The 20,567-nt window shown below is 42.0% G+C and overlaps 1 protein-coding gene across 4 annotated transcripts in view; it reads right to left on the bottom strand.

Moving 5' to 3' along the window:
* Positions 1–3,349: 3,349 nt before the first annotated feature.
* Positions 3,350–20,567, bottom strand: part of ZFP90 (ZFP90 zinc finger protein) — an 84,651-nt gene continuing 67,433 nt past the window's right edge. Inside the window, exons 4-8 of one of the 4 annotated variants that reach the window (XM_015567824.1) lie at positions 19,610–20,182; positions 19,376–19,442; positions 12,118–12,244; positions 11,668–11,763; positions 3,350–5,635 (exon numbers count right to left, since the gene is read on the bottom strand). In XM_015567824.1, the coding sequence (XP_015423310.1) occupies positions 5,571–5,635; positions 11,668–11,763; positions 12,118–12,244; positions 19,376–19,408 (321 nt within the window). In that variant the 5' untranslated portion in view covers positions 19,409–19,442; positions 19,610–20,182 and the 3' untranslated portion in view covers positions 3,350–5,570. Of the gene's footprint in view, positions 7,699–11,667; positions 11,764–12,117; positions 12,245–19,375; positions 19,443–19,609; positions 20,205–20,567 lie in introns of those variants that run through there. The other 3 variants (XM_006769739.2, XM_015567822.1, XM_015567823.1) reach the window with 3 other exon arrangements.

A 20,567-nucleotide genomic window follows, 5' to 3' on the forward strand; every position in this document is an offset into this window, starting at 1 on the left:
CTAGGAATATATCCTAAGAAACCTGAAACACCAATCAGAAAAAGTGTATGTACCCCTGTGTTCATAGCAGCACAATTTACAATAGCCAAGATCTGGAAACAGCCCAAGTGCCCATCAGTAAATGAGTGGATAAAAAAAGCTGTGGTACATTTATACCAAAGAATACTATGCAGCAGTAAAAAAGAATCTCTTATCCTTTGAGACAGCATGGAGGGACCTGGAGAGTATCATGCTAAGTGAAATAAGCCAGTCAGAGAAAGACAAGTATCATATAATCTCACTCATATGTGGAATCTCAGTAACAAAATACTCTGATGAACAGAGTGGATGCAGAGACATGGAAGCATGGAACAGAGTGAGGAATCTCAGAGAGAAGGTGGGGGAGGATGGATGGGTGGGAGGTAATCAACCAAAGACCTTGCATGCATATATGCATAGCCTATGGACACAGACAATGGGGTGGTGAGGGCCTGGGGTGGGGGCCGGCTGGAGGGAGTCAATGGGGGAGGGGGGAGAAGGGGACATATGTAATATTTTCAACAATAAAGAATTAAAAATAATTAAAAATGTGTCCAAAATAAAGTGTTTTCTCAAAATTATAGGGCTTTCACTGAAATTTATTAGCAAAAATTAGTTCTCTTTCCACCAACTCCTGAAAATAATTACCTTTTGGAAACACTACATATACAGGCTCAACAGGCTCATACCCTGAGGGGAACCAAGCAGGTGGCTTTATGGGTGAGACCAGATGAGAGCAAGACGCGGACTTCAATTATTAAAGAGATTAAAGGTTCAGAGAAACACATACAATAAATACCTATGCATCATACTCCTTTAACAAATGTAAATATCTTGCCATATTTTATTTTATTTATTATTATTATTAGAGAGGAAGAGAGAGGGAGATAGATAGAAACATCAATGATGAGAGAGAATCATTGATTGGCTGCCTCCTGCACAACCCCTACTGGGGATTGAGCCCGCAACCCAGGCATGTGCCCTTGACCGGAATCGAACCTGGGATCCTTCAGTCCACAGGCCGACGCTCTATCCATTGAGCCAAGTCGTCCAGGGCTCTTGCCATATTTTAAAATGATAGGAGTTTAAGCCTTCTTTTATTCCTTCCTATTCCTCTCCCCATTAGCTCTAGAGGAAACCAACATTCTGAAGCTGATATTTGAATACCTTCCTCCTTTTACCTCATGAGATGATAAAAACAGGTTAATCGATTTCTTTTAGTTATAACATCCCACATTATATACATTCCTCTGTAACTTTATTTTCAATATGGTAGGCATGTTAATGCATGTATTTGTTAAATATTTGAAATTCTATGCTGGGGGACAGGGCACTACACAAAAGATCCGAGAGTAGCCATCCTCAATCATCAAGTTGTTCACTGGCTATTTTGTACTTTTCTGTATGCTTTTATGCTTCAATAACATGTGCTCCCCACCCCCAATCTCTACTCTCATGGAGCTTACCTTCCAGAGTAGGACACATAATAAAACAAACATTTAGAATGCATGGACGTAGGAGTAGAATAGGCAGAGATAGCATGTTTTGCCAGATGCTCTGGTTCCTTCATTTAAGCACTGTGTTGTATTATATAAGAATATGCCACAACTTATTAACCCATTCACTTACTGACAGGCATTTGTGTTATGTCCATATTTTCACTATTTCAAACATTACTGCAATGAGCATCCTCATGTATGCCTTTGTGCTCACTTGGGAGAATTTATAGTCTAGGGTATCCATCTCATTTGGGTCATGAAGCATGCTTAGCTTCAACTTTACTGGAAATCTCTACTCTCAAAATAATTATACCAATTTACCCACCTGCCAGCAGTACATACAAGCTTGCATTTTTCTTCTGCCAGACTTCTAAATTTTTGCCAGAAATAGTATCTTACTGCTTTCTCTTGCAATATTCTAATTTCAAGATTGAGAATCTTTTTATTTATAAACCAGTCTTCTTTGTCTACCAACAAATCTCTACTCCATTGCTCACTTAACAAGACTATATTAAGTACCTATATCCCTAGCACTATACTAGTAATAAGTAGGTAAAGAAAAAGTTAGCAGAATAGATGTGGACTCAGCCATCCTGAAATTCATAATCTAGTGCAAGGTGGAGGAAGAACAGCAAATAATCACAAACACAGATTGTGGTACCATGATGGTCATTAACAGTTATCTCTGAAAATTTAAGAGAGACACCAATTTAGTTGAAATAGGGCAGCCAGCTACATTTGCATTTTTAAGATGAGTAAGACTTAACTAGTTTAGCAGCTATGAAGAACTTAACATGACCACCATCAATATGCATAGAAACTGCAGAAGTGTTTTTCTTCTCTCCCATGTAGGCAGAGGTGTGTTAGGTGCTCAGGGGAGAGGCCTTCCCTGGGACCTTCCCCAGGGTGGGAGGCTGGTTTTTCTCTTGGGTCCTGTTTGCAATTTTGAGATGATTACTCCTGGGCTATCATATCTAGTTTACTCTGGTATGAATCTCACACCACCCGGTTATACTAACCTCTACCTGCTGACCTAACCATCTCACTTCGGATATTTTATCTCATTTTCATTCTGGATATGTTAAAAATTAACATAAAAGATTCTATAAAGTGGGAGTCCTTAAAAAGATAGAAGTACTCAATGTCATTATTATAAAATTGTCACAATGGGGGACTTAAGGAAATTGAGACTATGTAGTAGCACCATGGAAAATATGAAAGTTGTTCTTTAAAGAGGATATAATATTTTTATCTACAGTATAGGCTGATTTAAATGATACATTAAGGTATGAGGGTTGTGAGTGAATTTAGGGGTTTAATTTACTGAGTCAAGAAAACATTCCAAGGCCCTTCATCATTTTGTCTCCTTTTGGTCTCTGACCTATCACCATATTCTTGTATCTACTCACCCCCAAATGACACTGCACTATGGGCTCCTTGAACCCAACATGGCCCTTGAGACATCAGTTAGTGGTTAAGAGCCTTTGCAGCCAGTCCTGAGTCTAAGTATGCCAAGGGCAGTACTACCTGGGGTGAGTTACTTTACCTCTGGGTCCCATCCCCCCAACCCCCAACCATTATAAAACAAGGACATAATACATGTATTAGATTTAATTAATGCAAGAAACTGAGTCTAGCCCTAACTGGTTTGGCTCAGTGGATAGAGCGTCGGCCTGCGGACTGAAGGGTCCCCGGTTTGATTTTGGTCAAGGGCACATGCTCGGGTTGCAGGCTCAAACCCCAGTAGGGGGCATGCAGGAGGCAGCTGATCAAAGATTTTCTCTCATCATTGGTATTTCCCTCTCTGAAATCAATAAAAATGTAAAAAAAAAAAAGAAAAAAGAAAAAGAAAAAAAGAAACTGAGTCTAACAGATTAGCCTTTAGTCAAAAAGGGGGGAATCACTGGACTGATAGTGGGGAGCCCACTGAATCCTACAAAATGCTTCAGAAATTGAGGCAGGTCCAAAGACTTCAGGGATTAGTAAAGAGAACACCATCATGTCAGTGGCACCCTCTTTCACAAGAGACCTCCCCTCTGGTAGGGAATCGGGCTCCAGGCAGCTCTAGCCTTCATCCTCCCAGCCTAGCAACCCCAAATTAAAATTTCCCTGCTAACTCTGCTTTGAAAAATCCTGGCAAAGGACTCTGATATTGGCTCAACTAGGCACATGCTTTCCCCTAAAACTATCACTGAGCCCCAGGCATGTCCTGCTTTGTATTCCTGTGATCGGTACAGCAGGGATTGTTACAAGGAAAGAGAGGAAAAAAGCTGGGCAGACAACAGTTACCACAAGACCTAGAATGGGGAACTTTAAGAATTAACTGAAATGATGGCTACCAAGTACTTGGCACAGTGTCTTTCAAGTAGCAAGCATTCAATAAATGGTAGCTGTTATTAACTCACCTGGCTGTGAAGAGTTCAGCAGTTAATCCCTCCTTGATATGCCACTCTTTTCTTAGTCAACTTCTGAAAATTGAAATAGACATACTGACTCCCATTCAACTAAGAAGGCTATTTATTGAAATGACACAACGATGTTACAAGGATGCATTTCATGTGGCCTAGAAAGCTAGGTGGTCATAAGTGCACGGTGCATAGATGCTGGGACCACAGAATCCTCTGCTCTGTTAGCCACACATATATCCTGGGCTCCCTCCCTGTTAATGAAGATGTGCTGAGATTCGGAGATTGGTTGGATCTAGGCCAGACTCCACACACAAACCAGTGGTCTCCTTTGGGTCTTCTAGATCTAAAGTGTTTATAAACTTCTATAACAGTAGGGTAGCACTCAATTGGTTACAATTCATGCCATTTTTACAAATAGTCCACTATGAGGATCCCCAAACAATCAGCAGCAAAATGAGTCCCTGATAGGCATCTTGGCCAATCAATAGGGAAGGTTTGAGTATTACATATTGTCAAACTATGTACCAGACAATACAAGCATGACTTTGGCATTGAATGTGCACTCAGCATGGCATATCATAAACAAGGCATGTTTTGAATGGCTAATGTCTTAGATGGGCAAATCGGCTAGGGAGTATCCCATCTTGCTTCATATATGATAGACAATGGGCTAGACATGCCATATTTCAACCCCCAGGCACATTTTCCTGCAAAAGAACTATGAAGAATGGTTGGGAGCTGTCTCCTGTTATCCAGGATGAGATAAGGATGATGGATGAAAGGTTTCATCATCACCACTCATATTACTCCTCCCCATGACTCATCAAGGTGGAAAAATTGTTTTATCTTAGAGAAAAGATGCTCATGTATTTTGAAAGGGGTCAATGTCCACAATTGCTTCTAAAATTATCTGCACTGTTAGTGCCAATGAACCAACAAAGCTTCTTGAAATTCCTTTGGGATGACCTATGAATTCCCACTAAGGGACACTAAGGATTTGAGTGGGCTACTGAAACTGACTTAGCTCTCAGGCTTTACGGATGGAAAAGCAACACCAAGCTTAAGTTATTATTATTTTTTTATGGTGAAATATTTCCTTGGCACATGTGTTAATTTAAAGGCAAATTTTATGGCAAGAGGTAACTGAATTTATACTTCTACACTGTCAAATTAATTTTGGGGAAAATTCTTGTCTTAGTCTTGTGTTGTTTTCTCATTGATCCAATATAGGAAGCTTGGGGCAGTGCAGAGAAGGACTTAATAGTTCTATAAAACTGACATGTTAGCTGAAAGTATAATTATGATACTTTAGTTCAACCATTTAGTTTCTGTTAACATTTTGGTTTGTAAGCTTCTAACAAGTTGCTTTAAATAAGTTTGTGACAAATTTAAATTTGCTGCCTCTTATGCTTTTATGAATTCTTAAGTGCTCATTAAATGTTTGTGCATCTGATTTAAAATTTATTTAAAAGCCCTCTGAATTCCAAATTAGCTTTTCAGTGTCAAGACCCTGGAGCCAAAGAGCCAGGAGACCTGCATCCTATACCAGTTTTACCACCATAAGCTGTAGCATACTGCGCAAACCATTTCACATCTTTGGTTTTCAGGTTCTTCGTCTGTACAATGAAGTAGCTGGACTGCTGATCTAATTCTTTGAATGGTGAATTTCTGGAGGTGGAATTGGTTTCCATGGTGCATTCAATATAAGAGCTGCAATTGAATGCAGTTGTCAAGCAATTTTTAAAATGAGTTTTTGTCATTAATGCAGGAATTTTATCTATAAAAAAGGCTGTAAACAGTAACACTTGCAAGTCAAATTGTTGAAAGTTTGTAATCTCCTGCACATATATGTTAACAAGTTTTATAAAGTCCAATATATAGGCATACCATTTCCAACAGGTTATATATTATGTTTGTAGTTGTTTTTATAAAAGTTTGTAACCAGATCTAAGAATGTGGCTTTTATTGAAAAAAATTGTCTACTAGCAGAGTTTTCTCTGCACACAACATACAAATACACATAATTTGTGACATTCTCAAGCTTTTTATCCAGCAAGAATCCTTTGACAATGAGTATGAACAATATTTTAGCTAAAGCTTTCTGCACATTTTTTAAAAAAAATTCCAAGGTTCTTAGAGTTTATTTCGCATATGAATTCTCTGGTGTTTAGTTAGAGCTGAGCTTCGACTGAAGTTTTTCCCACATTCCTTACAAGTATAGGGTTTTTCTCCAGTATGAATTCTCTGATGATCATGTAGATTGGTTTTCTTTCGGAAAGCTCGCCCACATTGATTACATTCATAGGGTTTTTCTCCAGTATGAGTTCTCTCATGCTGAATGAGGGATGAACTCTGACTGAAGGCTTTCCCACAGTCAATACATTCATAGGGTTTCTCTCCTGTATGGGTTCTCTCATGTTGAGTAAGTGATGAGCGTCGACTGAAGGCCTCTCCACATTCATTACATTCATAGGGTTTTTCTCCAGTATGAATTCTGTGATGCTCTATGAAACTTGTACTCCTTTTGAAAGCTTTCCCACATACATTACACTGATAGGGTTTCTCTCCAGGATGAGAAATAGATTGTTGACTGAAGGTCTGCTCACAATCATAGGGGCTCTGTCCAGTATGGATCTTCTGATGGTCAGAAAAGTCTGTAAAGTGACTGAAGTCTTCCCCACAGTCATTACAATGGTAGGATTTCACTTCCACCAGAGTGCTTTCATCTTGAGTAAGAGATGAGCTGTGCTTGAAGTCTATGCCATAGTTATTGCTTTGGTAAGGTTTCCCTCTCTTATGAATCCTCATATGTTTATAAAGGGATGGGCTCTGACCAAAAGCCCTCCCACATATGCTACATTCAAAAGGTTTTTCTCCAGTATGAGTCCTCTCATGCTGGACAAGGGAAGAACATCGACTAAAGGCTTTCCCACATTCCTTACATTGAAAGGGTTTCTCTCCACTGTGTGTGACCTCATGCTGAGTGAGGGACGTGCCATGCCTGAAAGACCTCCCACATAAGTTACATCGATAGGGTTTCTCTCCAGTGTGAATTCTCTGGTGTTGAACAAGTGAGGAGCTGCGCTGAAAGGCTTTCCCACAGAGACTACACTGATAGGGTTTCTCTCCGGTATGTGCATTCTCATGCTGACCAAGGGACGAACTATGCCTGAAGGCTTTCCCGCACACATTACATTCAAAGGGTTTCTCCCCTGTGTGAATTCTCTGATGTTCAGTAAGCTGTGTCTTCCATAGGAAGGTTTTCCCACAGTCAGTACATTCATGGTGTTTCTTTCCAGCATAAATTCCCTGATCTGTACCATTGGGAAAAGCTCCCTCTCCTTTATGAGTTTTCTCATGTTTAGTAAGTGATGATCTATGAATAAAAGCTTTTCTACATTTATTACATTTATAAGGTTTCTTTTTTACAAGGATATTATTCTGATTAAGTAAGTCTGAATTATGTCCCAAATTGATTCCAAGTGTATCACATTCACTAGACCTTGAAGGAATGTTCAGTTGTGTAACCAGGCCTGTGTTCAATCTAGAGTTTTCACCAAATTTATTATGCTCCAAGGTTTTCTCTGGTGTGATTATTTTCTTTTGGGTGGATACATCTGGCCCCAGATACCTCTTCCAGTTTTCCTGGTGCCTCTCTAACTGATTACTCACATCTTCTAATGTAGCACATGAGAGATCATCTGTGTGCAGGGATACTTCAAATGTGCTCTGCTGTAGATTTGATGATTTGGCCACAGGCCTGGTCTTCCAGTCTGAAAGAAATCCAAAGTGCAAAAGTCCCCTATTCCCTCCTGCTGACACAAACTGCTACAGTAGGAATGAGGAAATGAGATTTAAATTATACACGACTCTGTTTTGAAGTCAGCCCTGCAGTTTGGGGAGAATACCCAAAATGGAGGAAAGGAAGAGTGAAGAGATATGATAATACAGACTGCAGATCCAGAATGAATGATAAGTTCAGAACTAGGAAGCCCGGCTAGAAGGGCTGATTAGGGAGTAAGGAGATAAGTGATTAAGAAAGTGTTAGGCATAGATACAAAGGAAAAAGGATCACAGTCCATCTTGCAGTATCTTATCTGCTCTCTATGACTCCTTTCCATTTTACAAACCACTATAGAATCTATCTCCCTAATATATCTGTTTTATAATTTCTTTAAATGTTATCTCTGAGGCTCCAGATGGTCAAACCCTGAAGTGAAAAATCTGCAGCCAGTGACCTAACAAAAATGATTCTTTGATACACCGGAAGATCAAGGGCTAGATGTCATACACTAAGAAAAATATTTCAAGAGGCAAATCATTCTTGCCCTTACAAGTGGGGCTGTGGTTTTTGTCTATTTGATTCTACACTAACCACCTTGCTTAACCAAAAAGGATTTATTTTAATCTGCCTAATAAATTGATCTCTAAAAACCATTAACAAATATTGAGCTCTAGTTAATGATATGCACATGAAAAAATGTAGGAATGAAATATACTCATCTGCAACTTACTTGGAATACATAAAAGATAAATTGACAGATGAACAGATGAAGAGGTATGTGATAAAGCAAATATAACAAAATGTTAACTATACAATTAGTGTTCACTGTATAATTTCTTCAATTTCTCATATATTTGAAAATTTTCATAATAAAATGTTAGGAGGGAATAACATAGCAACTAAGGGGCCCTAAACATCAAAATTCCTTACCCTGTAACAAGACTCAATTCTAAATTTCTAAGGACAGGGAATGCTTTGTATTTCTTTTAGAATACTTCTCAGTGGAACAATTTAAGAAATATTTGTTGAAATAAGTGGATAATAAAATTCTCTCCCAAGCCAGTTTCCATAACAATCAATCTAACTGCCTGCTAACATGCTTTGCACCACAGATAGAATATATAGAAATAAAAACAGACTCTCTAGTAGCTTGAAATCTAGACTCAATCTTTTGACAACTAAAAAGAAAGATAAAAAGACAAAGAAAAAATCATTGAGTAATATATTATTACAACTGAATTTGTGTGGTAGAGATGATATAAATAGTATTTCTGACCAGGGAAGGAAGAAGTAAATATGTTAGTATGCATTAGGTTTCATGAATTAGACAGACCTTGAACTTAAAAGAATAGATGGTTTTGGATAGGCAGAAAGCATTATCTAATGAGGGAAAGTATATGCTACTTACAAAGAACATTAAAAAGAAGTTCAACCTAAGTGAAGGTTGCTTTGGTGGGAATAGAAAGATCATACTGGAAGGTTTGATGCAGACATTTAAATCAAGGATGTTTATTTTCTATAATGAGATATAGGGAGTAACAGCAAGGTTTTTTCTGGGGTGGGTGGTTTATAAAGATAAAGCATTAAAAATGTCCAATATGGCCCATCAAGTGATTAATAAATAAAATGTGGTTATATGCATACAATGGAATAAATACAAAGGAATGAATACCAAGAAATGAAGTAATACATGTTAGATGAGCCCTAAAAACATATGCTAAGTGAAAGAAGCTAGTCCAGGGGTGGGCAAACTTTTTGACTCGAGGGCCACAATGGGTTCTTAAACTGGACCGGAGGGCCGGAACAAAAGCATGGATGGAGTGTTTGTATGAACTAATATAAATTCAAAGTAAACATCATTACATAAAAGAGTACGGTCTTTTTTTTTTTTAGTTTTATTCATTTCAAACCGGCCGGATCCGGCCCGCGGGCCGTAGTTTGCCCATGGCTGAGCTAGTCACAAAGGGCTACATATTATATGATTCCATTTACAGAAAATACCCAGCATAGGAAAATCCATACAGAGAAAAAGTAGATTAATGGTTGCCAGAAGCTGGGGTATGGGAAATAGAAAGTCACTGCTACTAGGTGCAGGGTTTCCTTTTGGGGTGAACATGTTGTGTAATTACATAGTGGTGATGGTTGCACAACTCTGTATACAGTGGAGCCTTGACTTACGAGTTTAATTTGTTCCGTGACAGAGCTCGTAACTCAAATTACTCATATGTCAAATCAAAAAATGAATGAGACACATGATGCTGGGCTGATGTTATAGCATTCAATGTGACGTTCGTTCGCTGCGCCAACTAGCGGTAGGGTATCTGTAGCTGGCTCGTAACCCAAATTTTAACTCGCAACTCAAAGCAAAAAATCGGCTGAGAGACGGCTCGTATCTCGAAAAACTCATTAATCGGGATGCTCGTAAGTCAAGGCCCCGCTGTATATCCCAAAACCATTGAAGTGTACACTTTAAAAGGATGGGCCCTGGCTGGTTTGGCTCAGTGGATAGAGCATCAGCCTGACGACTGAAGGGTACCAGGTTCGACTCTGGTCAAGGGCACATGCCCGGGTTGTGGGCTCGATCCCCAGTAGGGGACGTGCAGCAGGCAGCTGATCAATGATTCTCTCTCATCATTGATGTTTCTATCTCTCTCTCCCTCTCCTTCTCTGAAATCAATTTAAAAAAATCTAATATGGATTATAAAAAAAGATGGAGGGAGCAATTTTAACTGGAAATTATAGTAATCTAAGCCTGGGGTTTGGTTGAAGATGATACCAGTGGAAGTTAAAGGCAGGAAAGAAGGAAAATAACCTGGGTTGAAAGAAAAAGACTATGGCGTCTGGTCTGAGAGATTAGAAATACTAAAAGGTTTCTAACAGGCCAGGGTAGAAAGGAGTGATGGGCAAGAAGATTAATTCAGATTTTATATCTTTAATAAGAACTGAGTGGGACTTCCGAGTGAAGGTGTTCTGTGAAAAGAAATAAGTGACCAGGGTACAGACAAGGATGATTTTTGAGTCTATAGCATAAATAAAGAGCTGCAACCATCAGAAGGCAGGCACCCTCTTTGGAACAAAGAAGGGGGAGGAGCCTGGAGGACAGACTCCTTAAGGCAGTGGTTCTCAACCTTCTGGCCCTTTAAATACAGCTCCTCATGTTGTGACCCAACCATAACATTATTTTCGTTGCTACTTCATAACTGTAATGTTGCTACCGTTATGAATAGTAATGTAAATATCTGATATGCAGGATGGTCTTAGGCAAACTCTGTGAAAGGGTCGTTCGACCTCCAAAGGGGTCACGATCCACAGGTTGAGAACTGCTGCCTTAAGGCATATTTGCTTAGAGGGAAAAGCAAGAAAAGCCAAAGACCTAAAGCCAAGAAGCACTTAACAAGGTGAGAGACCAGGAGAAAATGATATTCTAGGAACTGTGGAGAGAGGCAATGAGTCAAATCAACATGGCCACAGAATGGATGGAAGACCATATTTCTCCCTAGACAGGTGTAGTGAGGGGAGGAAGTCTAAAAACAAATTATGAAGAGAGGAAGAATCAAGGCTGTGGATATTTCCTACAAGTCTGGGACAGCTGACAGTGAGACGAAACAAAGAGACATGGAAGTTCAATTATGTCTGAATGAGTAAGAAAAGGGATTGCTAAATAATGATGGGAGACTTAGGATACAGAGGAGAAAATAATCCAGCAAGTAGGGTTATAGGACAGGAGAAACGGTATACTAAGTGTAGAACAAAGTGGTATCTTTTCCTCTAAGACCTACCAGCAGTAGGAGCACCCTACTGGAGAAGGGAGATATACAGAGGTGTCATGATAGCTCAGCCTCCTCTGCCTGTCTATGAGCTGTCCGCTCCCAGGACAGCAATCTGAAAATGCTTCCCACTCCCTCAGCTATGCCACTGTCTGCACTGGTTCCTACAAGCATGATCCTCACTCATTTACCTGGACAGACAGATCTTTGGATTTCTCCCTCTGATAGCCATGGCTCTTCTCCTTGCTCCAATTTGAAAATCACCTCTGGCTTGGAAACTTGATATCCTGCTCATGGGTAAAAACACAAGATTTGTTTGTTTGTGCAAGTAGACAAAGAAGTCTCCTACAAGTCAGTAGTAGTCCTTGATCCTCATGAACTCTGAAGGAAAAGAAAACGGGCAACTTGAGATATTATGCAATCAAACGGCCTACTCCCAGTTCTGCAAAAGAAAGACCTTTTACCTGAAGAGCAGGCTCAGATACCCGTAAGGCTGGGTCCCAAAAGATGAACAGGCTCTGACACTGAACACCCACACCCTGCTCACAGCCACCCAAGCCGCAGCCACAGAACTCCACAACCACAGTAACTGAGAAAGGAAAGACCCACCAACAGGCAAGACATTAAGATGTGGTCCTTACCAAGAGAAACCAGGTTGCTGTAGTTCTCCAGCATCACATCCCTGTACAAGCGCCTCTGAGCAGGGGCCATGTGGTGCCATTCTTCCTGTGTGAAGTCCACAGCCACATCCTTGAATGTCACTGATTCCTGTAGGATCACATTCATGCTCAAGTAGGATCAACCACAAACATTCTCATGGCAATACTGGGAACACACTGTAGAGTCTATTAGAAACGATGATCACATTTAATATCCTGAGGGGACAATGTTGGGTTACATATAGTAGTTGTTTACACACTTACATAATTTAATATCCAGGCTAGAAAGTCATGAGGAGCAGTATATCCTGCAATCCTTACTTTTTGTTGTATTTCCCTTCAAAGCCAAGCCTTTTCATGCAATCACAACCTCCCAGCCCGTGTCCTTCCTTTGTTACAAAATCCAAATATGGTGGGAAGTAAAAAGTGGCAGTGGCAGCCCTCCTTCATTCCCATCACCAATCCTAATTTAAACCCTAGAAATAACCACTGTTAAAAGTTTGGTGCATACACTTAAAGAGTCCCTATTCCATGTTTCTTACACACATGCACCCAGTGTCTTGTTTTGTGAAATACCATAGTGTTCTACAACTTATTTTTACATTAAACTATGTAATAGTTAGAGATCTTAGAGATCTTCCCATAGCAATACATATAACTTCACCTTAACCCTCTGAATTACTTCACAGACTCCATATATAATAATATTCCTGTGATCTAAAGCCAACAGCACCTATTGTATTAAGAATAAAATTCAAACTCCCCACCATTCACGGGGCCCTAGCCATGCTGAACTTGTTGACCCTTGAATACTTCAAGATTGTTCCCACCTGGGCCTTTATGCTTGTTACTCTCTCTCCCCTAGAATCTCTACATGGCTGACAACTAGTTACTACTAGTTATTTCAGTCTTATCTCCAGCATCACTTCCTCAGAAAAGCTGTCTCAGCACCTTCCTTTAATTTACTCTCCATGATATTACCATGTTTAATTTTCTTCCAGACAGTTATCTCTCACTGCCCAAATTCCTGCCACTTTAACTCATGAATCAAACAGATTAAAAGGGATACTTGTATTTCTAAGCCTTATCTGAGATTGCTTACTTGTTAGCTTGTCTGCCTCCCCCACTATGAGCTCCATGAGAACTTTATCTGTCTTCACCAGTTATATACCTTGACTGACAGTGAATGATGACAAACACCCTGAGAATGAATGAATGGACCAGGTCCTGTAAATAGACACTTGGATGATTTACAATATTTTGCTACTGCAAACATGACTGCATTAAATACTGTTTGTGCAATTATGCCAGAACTTCTCTAGAATAGCTAGCTAGAATTGGAATTGCTAGGTCAAAGGTCTTTTCATGTTTCTTATTCCATTCCAACCACTTTCTCCTCACCTCCCCAATGAAACAAGGCTAGCTGAGGGTCCTCCATGACTCTCAATTGGCAGTTCTGATGCTTGTGGCTTGATTTTTGCTTGCCTTGCTAGGCCTTGTTAAGCCATGAGACACCTGTCGCCATGGCCTATTTGAAATTTATCCTTTGGTCCTGGTTAGATTTCTATCTCAAGAAGGATACAAGAGCCGAAACCGGTTTGGCTCAGTGGATAGAGCATCGGCCTGCAGACTGAAAGGTCCCAGGTTCGATTCCGGTCAAGGGCATGTACCTGGGTTGCGGGCACATCCCCAGTGGGAAATGTGCAGGAGGCAGCTGATCGATGTTTCTCTTTCATCGATGTTTCTAACTCTTTATCTCTCTCCCTTCCTCTCTGTAAAAAATCAATAAAATATATTAAAAAAAAAAAAAAGGATACAAGAAACTATGGTAAAGACAATTAGATGTTGAAAGCAGAGCCATAAGGTCGCTGGAGCTGCGAGGGAAGGTTACTTGGAGGTTTCTGCCTTAGTCCATGCCCTTCTCCCCATGTGGTTGTTTTTCCGTTCCTGGGAAATATCATTCTTTGCTAATTCCATTTCATACTTCAGATATTCGTTAGCAGATTTTCACTGAAACCTTCCGATTCCCCACTGGAGGGCCAATCACTGTATTGTGTCCTTTAAGCCCCCTGGCACACACACAATTATTCGAATACTTGTTTTTTTAGTTAGATGGTGAGCATTATGAGGGCAGCTACTATAAAATTGTTTTTAACTCTAAAACACTAGTTTCAACAAGTGCCTGACCCATACCACACATCTGTTTCCTGAGTTGAGCCTCAAGGAGATGGCAGAGATCTGAATTTTAGAGAAACAGGAGTGGCCCCTCTGCTTAGTGAAGTGCATGACTGCATTCATACACAACACTGGCTCCTCTGTATCACATCCCTGTGGCTGTGTCCCCACAGGAATACGGAAGGGTTGAAACGTGGCAAATTTTTCTGACCAGGTCAGGGATCTGACTGTGCCACGTAAGATGACACGAGTATTTACTAGGTGTCTGACTTGACCACATGCACTGTGGCAGAATGAAAATGCCAATGAGCCCGGCTGGTGTGGCGCAGTGGTTGAGTGCTGACCTATGAACTGGGAAGGTCATAGTTTGGTTCTGGTCAGGGCATATGCCTGGGTTGTGGGCACAATCCCCAGTAGAGGGCGGTGGAAGGCCCTTCTCTAAAACACAAATTTGATCATGCGTACAAACCTTTAATTTCTCCCTACTTTTCCCTATTCCTACCATCCTCACCCTAGTCCATGCCACCATCATCTCTTACCTGGACCATTGCTACAACCTCCTAACTTCCCTCTCTCCTCCTTCTACTCCTGTGTCTCTCCCAAGTCTGTTTTCCATATAACAACTAGAGTAATCTTGTTAAAACATGTCAGATCAAGTCACTTCTTTGCTTCAAAACCTCTAATGGCATCCCAATTCAAAGCCAAATCTTTACAATGGCCTACATAGGCCTTCACAATCTGTTCCCCCACTATCTCCCTAACTTCATCTTGAACCTCATCCCTGACCTACTACTCCCTCACCTACACTCACTCTGCTCTCCCATGCCCAAAATGCCAGTAAGTCAGACAATCACATTCTAGAACTACGCTAATACAGTAAACCACTAGCCACAGGTGGCTACTGAGCACCTGCAATGTGGCTAGTCTAAACCAGACGTGTGGTAAGTGCAAAATACACACTGGATTTCAATACCAAAACAAAACAAAACAACCCCCCCCCTAATAATTTTAAAATATTGATTTACATAGAAATGAGTATTATTTATAATAGTAAAAATTTCAGAAACAATCTAAATGTCTTATGAGGAATGGTTAAACAAATTTTAGTATGTCCATACAAAGCAATATAATACAGCCATTAAAAGTGATTTTAAAAAACCCTCATAAAAACTATGTGAAATTTAAAATATTGTAATTGGAAATGTTTAAGGGAAAAACATGCACAGTTAGAAAAAAGAGGAAATTCATCAAAACAAATAGATATGCTAAAGAAGAGATAACATAAATGACTTTCTTTTTGTTAAAAAAAAGGTCTAGATGATATAATTAAGGTATATTTAATAGGTATATTTTAATATAAGTAATACAGCCCCGGCCAGGTGGCTTGGTTGACTGGAGCACTGTCCCATACACCGGAGGGTGGTGGTTTGATTCCCAGTCAGAGCACATGCTTAGATTGTGGATTCGATCCCAGGTGCAGGCTTGTATGGGAGGTAGCTGATCAATGTTTCTCTCTTTCTCTCTCTCACTCTCTGTTAAAAGTCAATGGAAGCATATTCTTGGGTGAGGATTTTTAAAAAAAGGTAGTACAGGAAAGTCAGGAAAAGAATCATACTTTTGAAATAGGTTTTAGACTTAGAGGAACAGGGTTTGACATCTTAACACTGTCTTTAAGACAAAATTTCTTAAAACTGTTAAAGTCATGCAATTATTTTTTCCCCCAAAATTAGTGTCACTATAATTGGAAAAATATCATTTTTGCCATGTAAGGAGCAGAAAATGCAGAAAGTGTAAAACTGCTGCTTGGGGCTAAGTGGTTATGAATGTTTGTTCATGTAACACCCACTTACCACCTATGTACCCTGGAGCAAGGGACAAGAGGAGTTACAAAGCCCTACCCTAAAGGAACTGACAGTCCAGTGTAGAGATGGATGGGTAAACATACCACTCCATGTGACATGAACAGTAAGACCTCTTGGGATCAGGAATCAAAACAGACCGGACCCAGTCCCTCTCCATTTCCTCCCCTCAAGGTAGAACAAGTACAGGTATCCACATGTAGTTTTTTTCTTATAAAACTTCCCCCATTTCTTACTGTTCTGGTGGCTTCAACTTTAAGAATGGTAAACATCTTTTTTATTCCTAACTAAACACGTAGTACACATGTAAGGAAGGAAATACATAGTGTTTACATATATATAGGGCTTTCAGGGTATCCCCCTCACCCATCTCGGCTCCCATTCCCCTCCCACTGTGGACCACTTCAGGTATTTGCTAACCACGCCCCTAAAGGAGCTCTGACGCTTCATTATTCACAACAATCTTTAAAAGTAATAAGAAACTATACTAGTTTCCTGCTCAAAAACATTGGCTCAAGATATAGTAGGCTCCTTGCTGCTCCCTGAACACACCAGACACACATTCGGGTGTTTCCGGAGAACCCCTTCCCAGGCCTCCTTTAAGTCCGCTCAGATGTCACCAACAAGCATAAGCTTACCATCCTATTTAAAATGGCCATCCTACCACAAGCCCTGACATCTCCCACTCAACCCTCCTTACCTTTTCCTACTTTTAATTATTTTTCGGAGGTACCATCACCTTCTAGGACAGCGGTTCTCAACCTGTCGGTCACGACCCCTTTAGCAGTCGAACGACCCTTTCACAGGGGTCGCCTAAGACCATCCTGCATATCAGATATTTACATTATGATTCATAACAGTAGCAACATGACAGTTATGAAGTAGCAACGAAAATAATTTTATGGTTGGGTCACAACATGAGGAACTGTATTTAAAGGGCCAGAAGGTTGAGAACCACTGTCTAGGACAGTGATGGCGAACCTTTTGAGCTCGGCGTGTCAGCATTTTGAAAAACCCTAACTTAACTCTGGTGCCGTGTCACATATAGAAATTTTTTGATATTTGCAACCATAGTAAAACAAAGATGTATATTTTTGATATTTATTTTATATATTTAAATGCCATTTCACAAAGAAAAATCAACCCCAAACATTAGTTCAAGTGTCACCTCTGACACGCGTGTCATAGGTTCGCCATCACTGGTCTAGGATATCATATAATTTTTGTCTACTTCTAGGATGTAAGCTCCATAAAAACAGAGACTTTTACCAATTTTGTTCACTAATGTATCTCAGCCACCTAGAAGAGGGTATTAATACATCACAGGGTTCAATGATTATCTGTTGAATGAATACGTAAAGGAATAAGTGGGTTACAAAGGCCAAAAGAAAAAAGTCCAAACTCTTTTCTATTCTCATCTAACCATTGCCTACACCAGTGATGGCGAACCTATGACACGCGAACTGATTTTTTTGGTTGATTTTTCTTTGTTAAATGGCATCTTAAATATCTAAAATAAATATCAAAAATATACATCTTTGTTTTACTATGGTTGCAAATATCAAAAAATTTCTATATGTGACACGGCACCAGAGTTAAGTTAGGGTTTTTCAAAATACTGACACGCCGAGCTCAAAAGGTTCACCATCACTGGCCTACAACCTACACCGACAGTCTCACAGGACAACGGTTTCATGAAAACATCCCTCATCTTTTTGCCTCCCAAGTCCCCTGACCCACAGGCAACCAGCTCTACCCTCATCCCCTTCCATTACACCCGCGTTGATTAAGCTCCTATGCAAAGGCAGCTCTACTGACTTTCCCAAAGGCAGAATTTCCTCCCCTGCTCTGCACTCACAGCCTCTGGACCTCTGCAACAATGCTTGGCACCACCTCTCCTGTGCTCTATACTTCTGCAGGGGCTGTCTCCCCCACTAATTAATTTCCTGGATAAGTTGTCACATGACTCAATTACTCATCTTTTGCATTCCCAGGGGCTATGCTCAGGGAAAGGGAACCACTGATGAAGGGAAATCTCTGCCTAAAAAGCCCCTGTTGTAGGTCACTGTTCTATTCTGCCCTTCAGCCTGAGTTCGATGGGCTATCGGGCCATTCTATGAGAACAGAACAACTGACCCAGAGTGTTTAGGAAACATTAACTTTAAAAATGAAGTTTACAGCAGTCCCTAAAACTCACTACTCAGAACACAAATCCACTTTCACCATTAAAAAAGCACTCCCCCCCCCCCCCAAAGGCAACCCAGCCCAGCAGGCATGTGGCTCAGTGGTTGAGCATCCACCTATGAACCAGGAGGTCAGGTTGGCTTCCTGGTTAGGGCACATGCCTGGGCTGCAGGCTCAGTCCTCAGCAGGGAGCATGCAGGAGACAGCTGATCAATGATTCTGTCATCATTGATGTTTCTCTCTCTCTCCCTTCCTCTCTGAAACATATATATATATTGATCTTGTCTGGATTGATCTTGTCTCATACACATAACAATCAGAATATGATCTTTCCTTAATTCTAAAGAGTGTGGATTAAAATACCATCTGGACCTTGTATTTCACCGATACACTCTAAGTAAATCCTTGGACAACCTCAGTTGTGATGCTTCTGTAAAAATGCCTTCTCCCGCACAAATGAGCTTCATGCTAATGACCCCGAAGGCTGGACATCTGGGGATGTGCACTACAATACCTTTGTTAAAGCAGAAAGACACGAAAAGCTCTGGGACAATCCTCCTTGTACCCCCTGCCCCCACCCCCACTCCTTGCCCAAGAAAGCCCATCTCCAGCCTCTTCCTCGGCAAATCCAGACCATGCTTCCTAGATCAGAAGCTTGGCTCCGCTCTCCTCACTCACTGGCCATCACTCCCTCCGGTACAGTTTCCCATCCGGTCACCCACCCTCTCCATTCCTCCTGGACAAGAAGAGTTCACGGAATCGGTTTGGCTCTCAGGATTCTCAATACTGACACCTCCCAACACATCCGCTCTTAACTCCTCCTAGGCGACCCCCGGCCCTGGTCCCCTCCACTCCCGGGACAGCCCCCCTTTACGGAAGCCCGCTCCCCGCAGCTCTGGGCACCTCGGGTTTCACAGGGGTGGGGGACCCCGAGGGGGCGGCCGGGCCAGGAAACGACGTCTCCCCAGGAGAACAATGACTGCTCCAAACACTCCCGGGGGACGAAAGTCCGTGCAGCTCACCTGGGGCGCCTCCGTCGGCGGCCTCGGGGCCATTCCTGCCTCGCCGGGCCTGGCTCCCAGACAGAGACTGGGGAGAGAAGAAAGGGCGCACTCACCGCGCGGAACCCACCGACCCCCACCCCGTCCCGCGGGGCCCGCCTCCGCCTCGCAGACACGTCTCCCGGGAGAGGGGTGGAGAGGTGCCTGGGCGCCGCGTCGGCCTGCCGCACCCCCTCCACCAAATTAAGCGCCTACCGAGTCGAGGACACCCTCCTTTGGCCACGCCCAGTCCCACCCGCAGGATGGTGGGCGCGGCCCCGCAGACACGCGCCAAACTCGTGGGAGGTGCAGCTCCTGCCCGCACAGTCGGAATCACTGCCTCCTGGAGTTTCCGGGTTTTGCGATCTCAGGCCCACCCAAGGTTTGGGCCGGCTCCTCTCGCCCTCGCCCCCGCCTCCGGCTCAGTCCTCTCCAATTCTGCTGTGCGGAGGTGAGGCCCTAAGCCTCCTTAGCCGCCCCGGGGCTGGACAATGGCCGCAGCGACGGGGCAGAGCCGGAAGTGCGCCTGCGCACGCGGAGTCTCGCTCCAGCAACCCAGGGGTCCGGCGAGCGCGCGGACTACACTTCCCAGAGGCCCCCGGGCGCGGCCCCTCAGAGGCCGCCGGGGAGTAAGGCGCACATCTTTCCAGGCGCAGACGGAGCTGGGATTGAATACTGCAATGTCCATCTCTTCCAATAAGTCACAGCGCTCCTGGGCATGTTGGTAGGGGCGGGATACAGCAGATATCGCTCAGAAAAGACCCAGCTTTGGGGGCGCGGCTTGCACTCCTGTGGAAGAGGGCAATACGTAAACAGAACAACAAAGTAACTTCAGAGAGAGAAACATCTATTTGTTGTTTCATTTACTTATACATTCATAGGTTGATTCTTGTGTGTGCCCTGACGGGGGGATTGGACCTACAACCTTGGCATTTCAGGACTACACACTAACCAACTGAACTACCCAAGTTTGGACTTTGAGTGTGATGAGAGCCACTGGATTAGCAGCAGCAATGGAATCACTACTACGAGGGGAGAAACCAAATGAATCACTTACTACTAGGAGAGGAGAAACCCTTCCTGTTGTCCCAGAAATGGTAACCAGGACCCCGGGCTGAGATTAAATTATTCTCCATTCTAAAGAGAGAGAAAACATTTGGGGATAGATACTCTC

The sequence above is a fragment of the Myotis davidii genome, unplaced genomic scaffold (genome assembly GCF_000327345.1).
Source record: "Myotis davidii unplaced genomic scaffold, ASM32734v1 scaffold243, whole genome shotgun sequence".
Classification (NCBI taxonomy): Eukaryota; Metazoa; Chordata; class Mammalia; order Chiroptera; family Vespertilionidae; genus Myotis; species Myotis davidii.